Genomic DNA, 10,102 nt, shown 5'->3' on the forward strand with positions numbered 1-10,102 from the left:
ATATTTGGTCGCTGTCCTATTCTTTTTTGTCACCGTCAGATACAGTTCATTAAAGAGTTTAAATAAAATTTGCATACCCAGTACTCTTTCATTTTCAAAACATAGGTCATTTAAACTTGCTATAAATTAAACTTCTCTAACTTTAGTCAAAGTTATAGAAAAAACAGCAACATCTATAACATCAAATTATTTTCATTAAATCTATTATAAAATAGTGTATTTATTTGGGCTGTAGGTGTTAACATATTTTTCTATGAATTTGATCAAAATTAAAAAAATTGCTAAATGACCTACATTTAGGAAACGATAAGATATTATACGAATGTTCTATCTTCTTCACCTCATTTTATACATGGTAAAAGAAAAGAACAATTACTCTACCTTTTTGTTAGCATACTCTTTAATTCTCCTTCCTCTCCTGGTTGAAAGACAAATATAATGAAATGGCATGAAACTATTTTGAGTAGGATCTTACATTAAATGGGATCCAGGGATTTCTTCCCGTGGTAGACAAGAATACCGACGGGCAACTAGGCCATTATAGTAACTTTGTCAATTTTAAAATATGGTGGTACATAGATATTTATAAGAGTAGCAAATAATGTGTGCGTTTATAATATAAGGATGAGTGTGTACCCATGAACATCTTCATCTACACATATTTGGAGGGATAAAAATGGAATCCGGGGATAACTAAAGCCGTTTTTCATGCAAAAGACCTTCAGCAAGAACCACTCAAATATAGGTGGGTGCGCCACTATTTTGTGACTTTATATAATTGTTGTCTCTGTAATTAGAATGGTTAGTCAGAATTTGTTAGGCCACGGTTTTAAGTCCACGGGGTGGAAGATGCCTTCGGATCGGGTCAAAGAGTGAGCAAGCACCCAAGATACTTTTACAGCACAGGCAACGCGTCTAACTTCAGTCGGTCTCTGGTGGTTGCTAACGCGTCATAGGTCGAAACATGAACATCTCCATTGTCACGAAGCGAATCACGCATTCACACCATTCTTGCTACCATCCGGTGAAATGTCCCCTGAGCTAGAAACGGGAATCGGCTATCGGGAAGAGACCATGGGCTAACAATGGGGAACAATCCAAAACAAGGGGTTTCTCGGCACACATCGCTATAGTCAGCACAGAGGGAGTCCTCATTAACTAAAAAAAACAGGAGTAGATCAATTTGAAACAGTATTCAGACTTTCTGTTCACAGCAATTACAGTACTTAAACACTGACTGGACAACTACTACAAAAGTGATGTATGCCTCTTCTGTCGCCTCGCAACAGTGGCGCTTCCTCACTCTAACCATCTTTAGATTTTCCCTTCGAACCACGTTGTCGCAAAGCAATCCTGTGAAAATCCAAGCAAGATAGTCAGCACAAGATAAGCCGAATGGTAAACAGAAAATGTATGTGATGGATGCCAGCTAAATTTACCAGTTGGCTAAGTCGAAACTCGGGAGTGCATTCAGGCTCCATGTTTGTGTTATCTGAGTCGGCCAGCTTCTGGCATTCTTCGATATCCTTTTTCAAGTCGTCTGCAGGCAACTGGGCATATTCAGCAAGGCATGGCCTGCTCTTACCAGGCTCGTCTCCACTGCCAGATGAATTCTGACTCTGAAGGAACTCATCACAAATTGACATGCATTCTGCAAGTTGCTGAGAGTTCATTAAAAACTGGGATTCGCCCTCCCACCATTTTGGATCCTCTGAAGGGTGGCTATCTTGATCCTCAACCTTTTCAGATGCAGGATGGTTAGTGTCTTCTTTGTCCTTTACTTCACAATGACTATTTGTCTGCATAATAGTTCAGAAAAAGTTATGGAGAAAGCATCTGTGTTGCCAATTCATATTGCAAATAGCATCACATAAAAGGTCCTAAATTGTATCGACAGGCTCGAACTGAATATATTCAAGACAAATGCTGATGCTTGGTACCTGATCAGAATTATGTTCAGACTTCTGAACAGTTTCTTGATTACTATTGCCCTCTTCAAAGGGCAAAGCAGACCAGTCCATCAATGGAGGACAAGCAGCCAAATCTACTGCAGCATATACTGGTTCCAAAAGCTCACCCATGCCCTCCGAATTCTTCTCCACGGCCTTAGGCTGCTGCTGATAGAATAATTTTGAGACGACAAATTCACCATCCTTCTCATCTTCCCCAGTGCCAACATGGTATTGGTGCATCACCCAATTAGTCTTTTCTTGCTTTCCACCCTTTATGTTACTCGCATACATAACCATTATTTTCTTGCAACCAAGGTGTGTTCCACCAATCACTACTGGTTTTGTCTTGCCCGTCTTATTCCATCGAACCTCAACAAGCTCATCGGTATTTATCTTCCGACGCTTCTTAGTCCCAGTGCTGTAGGCCTTAAATGTTCTGTGGAAGAAGTGTGATACACTTCCATCCTGCTTAACTCCTGAAGCACATGGTTATCCATTCAAAAAACTTAAAGGCATATCTGTTGCCAAATTACTCCTCTGGTGGAAGGACAGGAACTCAGGGCTATGAACCACAGCAACAGTAGGTAAGACTTAAGAATGAAAATAATACTCATGGAAATGGTGATGTTCTATCCTTCCCCCAAATAACAACATTGAGCAGTGAGCACTTGTTGAAATAAGAAGGCAGAGCACCTGCCCCAGTTGACCCAAAAAAACCACAGGGAGAGAAGGCACTACATTGTGGGTATGGGCTGCTAGTCTAAGAACCTGAAGAGGTGGTAGTGCAAAGATATTAAGAGATTAAGAGAACGAGAAGATACACTGAAAACAGAAGATAAAAATGCTGGGAAGAAAAAGTACCCCCCCCCCGGCCCCGCTGCACAAGATATTTACTAGATAATCTCTGACAGTGGGCATGTTTGCTTACCTGGGAGCTTCTGCGGATGGATATAACATAAGCCCTCATTTGAATCAATGGTGGGAATAAATTCATCAATAAATGGATGAGGCTTGACACCCACTTTCCCAATTTTCGCTAGCAAATGCCACAGTAATTCCTGGTCTGATGGATCAAATTTCACGCCTTTAGGCAAACCAGGACATTCATCAACTATCTACAACAAAAATCACATACAACTATTCAATCAGAATGATAAACAAAAAATTGCAACAATGAACAATGTAATCCTGCTGATTATATATCATTAGCAGAGACAAAGATTGGTTTCATAAGCATGACTATATTACGGAAATGAAATTAGTCAACTGCATTGATGATATACTCTTAGTCTTGCGTTGGCAGGTATGTCATCTGGTTTTTCTACACAATTGTGGTTTTCAGAGAAACGTGTTGTACTATATATGTACTGAATAATCATTCGTTATAGAAAAAGAGAAAACAGAAATCCACATAAGCTACAAATGGGATTATGTGGCAAAATAATTACTAATACCGCCATCAAGGTGAAAATAGCTCTACAGACTTCAGGGGTTTAATGCCTGTTCTTAAAGCAATTGACCAAATTGGACATTCCTAGAAGGGGATATATAGAACATTAAAGAAAGTAATAGCAATTAGATATGTCAAATGTGACAGAGGTTATAAGATACCGAATCTAAGCCTACTTACATATATCAGAGTAAGATTCTTACATCACTGTTATCGATAATGTGGTTGCATTTTGGGCACTCCTTAGTTGGGTTGCTGTTCCATGTATATGTGGTATGCTGTGTAGGTCCAGAAGCATTTTTAATTTTTGAAGCCATTCTTTTGCAGTCAATCAGCCATGAAGGCCTGCAACAAACATATATGCTTAGGTGGATACACGCAAACAGCAATATAACATCCATTAGAACCACGGAATATAAAATACATTCCACTGGAAAGACCGAGTACGAAGCTTAAAAAATATTACAGGTAACACAAAGGCCCAACAATTTGATATATGAAGCAAACCTCATATAGCGACACAAAAAAACCAGCAGTTCGAAATCGCATCCATATACAACTGGACTCACTGAAATATAAATCAAGCATAATCATGCTAAAATTTCAAAACCTCGTCTATGCACCTAAGCAACTAATGCATAAGTTCCAATGATGGTGCTGGTTTACAACTACAGACACTAGCATATGGGCCATGAACCAAGTGAAATTCAATTAACAAACACAAATTGACTGAAGCTAAAATGAATTGTGATTATGTCTAATCACAATGGCCACTATGTACCATGGCAGAGGTAATCCGATTCCTCAAGTTTCCCAGGGTAAAAAGGAACAGACTACAATCCCACCATGGCATCACCTTTACTCCAAGCTCCAACCAAAGCCAGGATAGCAACACAGTGTGTCCAATTCGATGGCAACAGAGTTAAAATTTGATGTTACAAGAGAGATAGTTACTAAAACCTACAATTCTCCCTCCTGGCAAGTGGCAGCACGGAAGCAGAATCTGCTATCGATTCTCTCCAAACATCCATTCCATCTCCGTATTCTAACATGATCAGTGTCAGTGATCAATCCATTACCACCATTGAACGTGACACCTTGACGCAAATCCAAACAGCCTAGAAACAAGCAATACAACAGGAGACTTGTACGATCGCACTCTCCCGCATCTCCGCCTCAATCCCCCCGACCGACCGACCCATCGCTAACCCACCCCACCAAACCGAATCCTGCAGCAGCTGGACTGCATAATAGAGAGATATATAGAGAGAGAAGCGGTTGATACCGACCCGTCATGGTGGCGACCGTTCCGGCGGCGATCGCCGGAGGTCTTAGGATTCTGTCGACGGCCTCGGGGCTTGTAACGGTAAATGATTTGTTTTTGCCTCGAGGACTCGAACCGCTCTGGGGACTGGGAGCTACTACTACTTGAGGACGAGATGCCTATTCCTGGGCCTCACTGTAGATGCCCATGCGGCGCGCAGCCGGTTAGCTCGGCACGGAGCCCATTTTTTGCCCAGCCCTAGCCCGACCCGTCACCGGATCCTTTGGGCCTGGCTGGCCCGGCCCGATGGCTCGTGCCGGGCGTGGGTTGTCACCCCGGCACGACGGGCAGCCGGCTCACCACGATTTCTATAGATCGGCCTGGGATGGCCCATTAAACTCACCTTCCCCTCAATCTCTGGTCAAACCTTATCCTCAGTCCTCACCTTCCGGCTCTCCCAGTCCCACCGTCTCACCCATGGAGCTCCCTCGCCTATGCCCGACCCTGACGCCCCGGCTAGCTGGCTCCCCGCCCTCCTTCCCTCCAGCCTCTGCCTCCCTTGGCTCCCGATGGCCGGTACACCTGGCCTCCCTCCGTCCCTCCTGGTGGGTGGCGGCACGGCGCAGTCAACCCTCCGTGCTCTCCCTCCAGCCTCTGCCTCCCGTCTCTCCTTCGGCTTCCGGTGGCCACCTCCCATCCGACCTCCGGCAGCCGCCTCCCCTCCCTCCGGCGACGGTGAGCTTGGTGGCGGCCATGGCGAGCGGCGAGCAAGCCGGGAGGGCCCGCCATGCCTCGGGCCAGCCCGCAACTTTTCGGGCCCATGCTTGGGCTGCCGGCTCAGCCCGTGGGCCGGCAAGGTGGTGGCATAGTGCTGGGCCAGGCCCGGCATGAAGATGGTTGGGGCTTGTCGAGCCCGTGCCAGACCGGACTGTGCAGCACGAATGGACAACTATAGGCCTCACCATTTAGCCTTTGAAGCCAACCTTTTCTCAACACGAGGGCCAAGCCCGTGACTCTGGCGCAGACATGTTGGCCCACGGCCTACAACATAAATCACCTTCAGCCCCTCAAAAAAAACATAAATCACCTGCAGTCCCTCAAACAAAAAAAAAACATAAATCACCTTCAGATGTTGAGCACCATAATAAAATGCCGGCGTGATCATGATTTGCAACACCTTCATTTAAGAATTGGTGTACAATTTTGAGAAAGCAGAGCCACATGTACCGCGGCGCGATTCACTCGCATCCTGCCATCGGAGATAACAGCGACATCCAGGTGAGACAGCCGGCGCCCCTGCATTGCGCTCCACATCTCGAAGCGAAAGCCGATCAAGCACACCCAATAATTCGTCGCACTCGGCAATCAGCAGCGCAACAATGCATGCATCATCGAGATTATTAACAAGTCATCAGAACGCCGATGATGCGCGGATACTGGCAACGGGACAGATATCTGGCTCGGGAACAGCGGCTACTACTGCAGGAAAACACGGGGCGTGTCGATGCGCTGCTTATGATGATTCACCCACTCTGATGAGTGTTTCCATGGATAAGTTTCGTGCCATGCAACAGGTCTATATCTGGATCTCTTATTCATTGGCTGAAGCCTGAAGGTTACCATGCACGGGCAGCAATAATAACACTTCGCGTCCACGGCAAGTTTACTGGAAAGATGGATTTCCAGCACCGCAATGAGGACTTCGCTGCCGTTTTAGGTCCCTGACAGACAAAGCCTGCATCTTCACTAGAGAACTTTTGCACGATCCGATATTGATATAAATGTACTAGTAGCTGCATGGAGAGATGCAGTCATGCAGATTGCAGAATCCACTCCGGAAAGGAAAACACACAGCAAACTTTCGACGAGAATGAGATCAACTGAAAGTTATGGTATCGGATCGGAGGCTGAAATGACAGAGCTTTTTGCTTCAGATTCAGCTAACCCGCAAAGTCCTCGCGTGAACTCACCGGCGGCGCCACCGAATTTTTCAGCTCGAATCCGGAGACATGCACTCGCGCCGCGCACGCAAAACCCGGCAGGCATCAAGTGCCCCTAGCACAGGCAGCCACATGCGACATGCCTCTGCGAGCAAGTATTTTACTTCTCGAAAAGCTCAGCAGCGGCTCAGCCTTTTTTTGTTTCGTCTCTCAGCTCGATCGATGGCGCCCACCGACTACCCAGGTTTCAGCACGGTTGCCAATGCGTTCACCGGCACAACGCGCCATTGCCGCTGCAGGAGCGCCGGTTCACGCACCCACTCCACTCTCGCGCGGCTCGTCTCCACCGGCCTCCGCCGCGGCTGGACGCGCTATAAAAAGCCGCGCCGTGTCAGCTACTGCTGCTCCTGTGCAAGCGCAACCAAGCTGATCACTCGATCGTCACCGACAAGCTAGCTAGCTGCGCCCGAGTGAGTGAACAAGTGATGGCTCGGGGAAGAGGCAGTGCGATCGGCGGCGGCCTCGCCGCGGCGCTCCTGATCATCGCCCTCCTCGTGGCGACGTCGAGCGCCCCGATCGCCGAGGCGGCGGCGTCGCACATGGTCGGCGACTACGGCGGCTGGAAGTTCAACGTCGACCGGTGGGCCAAGGGGAGGACCTTCCGCGCCGGCGACCAGCTCGGTAAGTACTATTTGACGACAAGCTGCTCCGGCGTCCCTCCGTGCATTTGCTTCTTCCTTACGCGGCTGCGCGCGCAGTGTTCAGGTACAACCGGGCGGTGCACGACGTGGCGGTGGTGGACGCGGCGGCGTACCGGAGCTGCGTGGTGCCCAGGGGCGCCAAGGTGCTGCGGAGCGGGCGCGACAAGGTAAGGCTCGGCAGGGGCACGCACTACTTCGTCTGCACCGTGCGGGGGCACTGCCAGGCCGGCATGAAGATCGCCGTCAGGGCAGTGTAGGGGCAGGGCTGGGCCGGGCCGTCTGGCTCCCATGAATCCGGCCTTAAGCTTCGTGGGAGCCTGAAAAATCTGATGCTATCTAGTGGCGTGCGTGCTCATCGTGTATTCGTGTCGTTGTTTGTGATGCTATCCAGGCTCCGTGTTTGTTGCCGTTGTTGTGGTATGTGTGTGCAACTAGTGTGGCTCTGTGAGTCAGCTTGGTTGTGACTTGTGACGTTGTGAGCTGCGAAATACAGCACCTGTTGTTAAATTCATTCGAAAAGTTCGTCTGTTCGTGCGGAATGAAATGCCAAAGGACCCACCGTACCCGAAAGGAGAGAGGGTCCAGCGGCTCAGCCTCAGCGTACGGGACACGAGCCTAGCGGGCACGGCGGCTCGCGACGCCCTGGAGCTCTGGAGCATGTCCCCTCAGCCCGTGACCCCGTGTCCTGAATCTGCACGCGCCGCAAACCATATCGCTCGGACTCATCGCCATCCCGAACGGCCGCCACAAGGACGTTCGGTGCCCATGGCGCGCGCACAATATAATGAGATGGTGGCAGCGTCACACGGGCGGCGGTGCGCGTTGCAGTCGGTGAATTTGCCGAGCCGCCATGAAATTTCTCCTAAATTTCGAGTCGTGTTGCAACTATTTTCTTTGTCTCACCGTCAAAGATCTAGTGTCTGTGTCACACGGGGTTCGCTAGTTTGAGGCTCTGGGGTTTGCACATCGCATATTCTCACATGTACAAGATCGGTACGAACTAGTAGGGACAATCATCACCAGCAAAGCCAAATAGGAGTCGTCCTGTTCAGCTGGACTTATAAGTCAGCTGAAAAGCTGAAACGACTGATTTGTTATGAGAGAAAAATACTGTCGGTGGCTGATAAGCTAAAGCGAACAGACTACGTAGTGCACTTTTACCGATCATCGCTCATTCGTAACCACCAGGCCGGTTTGAGGCTCAACCGGCCGATGACTTGGTGCAAGGAGGGCCAACGGATGAAATCCTGGGAGGCAAGGGCAAGCCACAGATTTTTCAGATAGGGATGCAGCCAATCACAGCACAGCGTCCGGCCACGTGGCCGATTCCCGCGCAAAGCATCCAAGGAAGTGGACGCAGGGCAACGGGCACGCAGGAAAAGGAGCCTCACTGTGCCACTGAAGGCAAGGGGAACGCGAAGCAGAGGCCCGCGAAGCGCCAGGGCGAGCGATAAGGCACCGACATGGCCGCCACGGCGCTTCTCGGCGGGGCGCGCCTCGCCGCCGTCGGCGCCGCCGTGCCGCCCTCCGTCCTCCTCCCGCGGCGTAGCATGTCGTCGCCTCTCCGGTTCCAAGGTAGTGAATTGGCTTGCCTCCTCTTCTGGCAAATTTCAGCGGCTGCATTTGACTGTTCCATTCAAAATGATTTCGATCAGATGCGCCGAGGCTGTCGCTGCTCCGGGTGAAGGCTTCCTCCGACGACACCTCGGCCGCCAGCGGCGACGAGCTCATCGCCGACTTGAAAGCCAAGGTACGTGCGGCGTGGCTCAAATGGCATGTATTGACATTTCGCAACAAGTTCTGAACGGTAAGCAAAATGACTCAAATTTGACGATCGGACCGGACATGTTGTTGATTATGCCAGTGGGACGCCGTTGAGAACAAGAGCACCGTCGTCACGTACGCCGGCGGCGCCGTCGTCGCTCTTTGGCTCACGTCCGTCATCGTCGGCGCCGTCAACTCCGTGCCTCTGGTATGCCCTGGTGATCTTGGTGTGGCTGATGCTTGAGTTTGGGAGTCCAATAATCACTCTGGATACGCGACTTGACTACTTGAATATAGCTTGACAAGCTCGTCCTTGGTTTCTGCAGCTTCCCAAGATCATGGAGCTTGTCGGACTCGGTTACACCGGATGGTTCATCTACCGCTACCTTCTCTTCAAGGTACGATGCGATTAGGGATTACTGCCTCCATAGTTGTAGTCGAAATTTCAGATTTTCGAACATGCAAATTAGCCTGCCTTGGTAGGAGCATCAAGTAACAGCAGTAAAAACACTGTAAATTTAACACGTCTTCAACTACTCATTCGATTGCAGGAAAGCAGGAAAGAGTTGGCTGACGACATCGAGTCACTCAAGAAAAGGATTGCTGGGACAGAGTAGTAAAATGCGGCTCCCGTGAATTTTTTTTGGATGATTCTTTCGAGAGCCCATTACCTGCCCTTTGCGTTTTGCCACCTTGCATACCTGGAGAGTCACCAGAGACTCTGTCCCAAGAAGGTTAGTTGTGATGGGCCAGAGACGATGTACAAACTTTGTTATGTCAGGGTACCACTTTTTGTATCGCCTAATTTTGCAATCAATGTTGTTTATTAGATGACATGCAACCAATGGCGTGTTTATGCGTAGCTTTTATTTCAGTATTAACCCATTGGACTTGTTTTAACCCAAAAAAATGTCTATTGAGAGTATCTCGGTTGACCGCTTTCGGCCATTCTTTTTTTTAAGGGAATGATGCATCCTAATTTCTATGGAGATGAGTCAGACATGACAGTGAGGTCTGAATCGGGATGCATC

The 10,102-nt window shown here is 48.7% G+C and overlaps 3 protein-coding genes across 3 annotated transcripts; 2 read left to right on the forward strand and 1 right to left on the reverse strand.

Moving 5' to 3' along the window:
* Window positions 1-1,154: 1,154 nt before the first annotated feature.
* LOC117845602 (SUPPRESSOR OF GAMMA RESPONSE 1) lies at window positions 1,155-6,109 on the reverse strand. The gene is made up of 6 exons (XM_034726671.2): window positions 4,692-6,109; window positions 3,606-3,747; window positions 2,881-3,067; window positions 1,941-2,428; window positions 1,440-1,799; window positions 1,155-1,353 (listed from the first exon to the last, which is right to left on the reverse strand). The coding sequence occupies exons 2-6, from the start codon at window positions 3,717-3,719 to the stop codon at window positions 1,315-1,317; spliced, it is 1,188 nt and encodes a 395-aa protein (XP_034582562.1). The 5' UTR covers window positions 3,720-3,747; window positions 4,692-6,109; the 3' UTR covers window positions 1,155-1,314.
* Window positions 6,110-6,452: 343 nt separating this feature from the next.
* On the forward strand, window positions 6,453-7,818 carry LOC117861715 (basic blue protein). Its single transcript, XM_034745269.2, has 2 exons — window positions 6,453-7,287; window positions 7,365-7,818. The coding sequence occupies exons 1-2, from the start codon at window positions 7,092-7,094 to the stop codon at window positions 7,562-7,564; spliced, it is 396 nt and encodes a 131-aa protein (XP_034601160.1). The 5' UTR covers window positions 6,453-7,091; the 3' UTR covers window positions 7,565-7,818.
* Window positions 7,819-8,687: 869 nt separating this feature from the next.
* LOC117842116 (protein CURVATURE THYLAKOID 1A, chloroplastic) lies at window positions 8,688-9,912 on the forward strand. The gene is made up of 5 exons (XM_034722473.2): window positions 8,688-8,882; window positions 8,963-9,057; window positions 9,172-9,279; window positions 9,398-9,469; window positions 9,623-9,912. Exons 1-5 carry the CDS (start codon window positions 8,771-8,773, stop codon window positions 9,686-9,688), a joined length of 453 nt encoding a protein of 150 aa, XP_034578364.1. The 5' UTR covers window positions 8,688-8,770; the 3' UTR covers window positions 9,689-9,912.
* Window positions 9,913-10,102: the final 190 nt, after the last annotated feature.

This window comes from Setaria viridis, chromosome 1 (genome assembly GCF_005286985.2).
Source record: "Setaria viridis chromosome 1, Setaria_viridis_v4.0, whole genome shotgun sequence".
NCBI classification, from domain to species: domain Eukaryota; kingdom Viridiplantae; phylum Streptophyta; class Magnoliopsida; order Poales; family Poaceae; genus Setaria; species Setaria viridis.

Excerpts from the sequence above, each read along its gene's own strand:
- LOC117845602 (XM_034726671.2), bottom strand. The coding sequence starts at position 3,719 with ATGGCTTCAAAAATTAAAAATGCTTCTGGACCTACACAGCATACCACA. Across the intron at positions 3,068-3,605 it reads ACATTATCGATAACAGTGAT|ATAGTTGATGAATGTCCTGG; the intron begins GTAAGAATCTTA and ends TTTTTGTTGTAG. Across the intron at positions 1,800-1,940 it reads CTGAACATAATTCTGATCAG|ACAAATAGTCATTGTGAAGT; the intron begins GTACCAAGCATC and ends ACTATTATGCAG.
- LOC117861715 (XM_034745269.2), top strand. The coding sequence starts at position 7,092 with ATGGCTCGGGGAAGAGGCAGTGCGATCGGCGGCGGCCTCGCCGCGGCG. Across the intron at positions 7,288-7,364 it reads CCGCGCCGGCGACCAGCTCG|TGTTCAGGTACAACCGGGCG; the intron begins GTAAGTACTATT and ends CTGCGCGCGCAG.
- LOC117842116 (XM_034722473.2), top strand. The coding sequence starts at position 8,771 with ATGGCCGCCACGGCGCTTCTCGGCGGGGCGCGCCTCGCCGCCGTCGGC. Across the intron at positions 9,058-9,171 it reads TCGCCGACTTGAAAGCCAAG|TGGGACGCCGTTGAGAACAA; the intron begins GTACGTGCGGCG and ends TGATTATGCCAG. Across the intron at positions 9,280-9,397 it reads CCGTCAACTCCGTGCCTCTG|CTTCCCAAGATCATGGAGCT; the intron begins GTATGCCCTGGT and ends TGGTTTCTGCAG.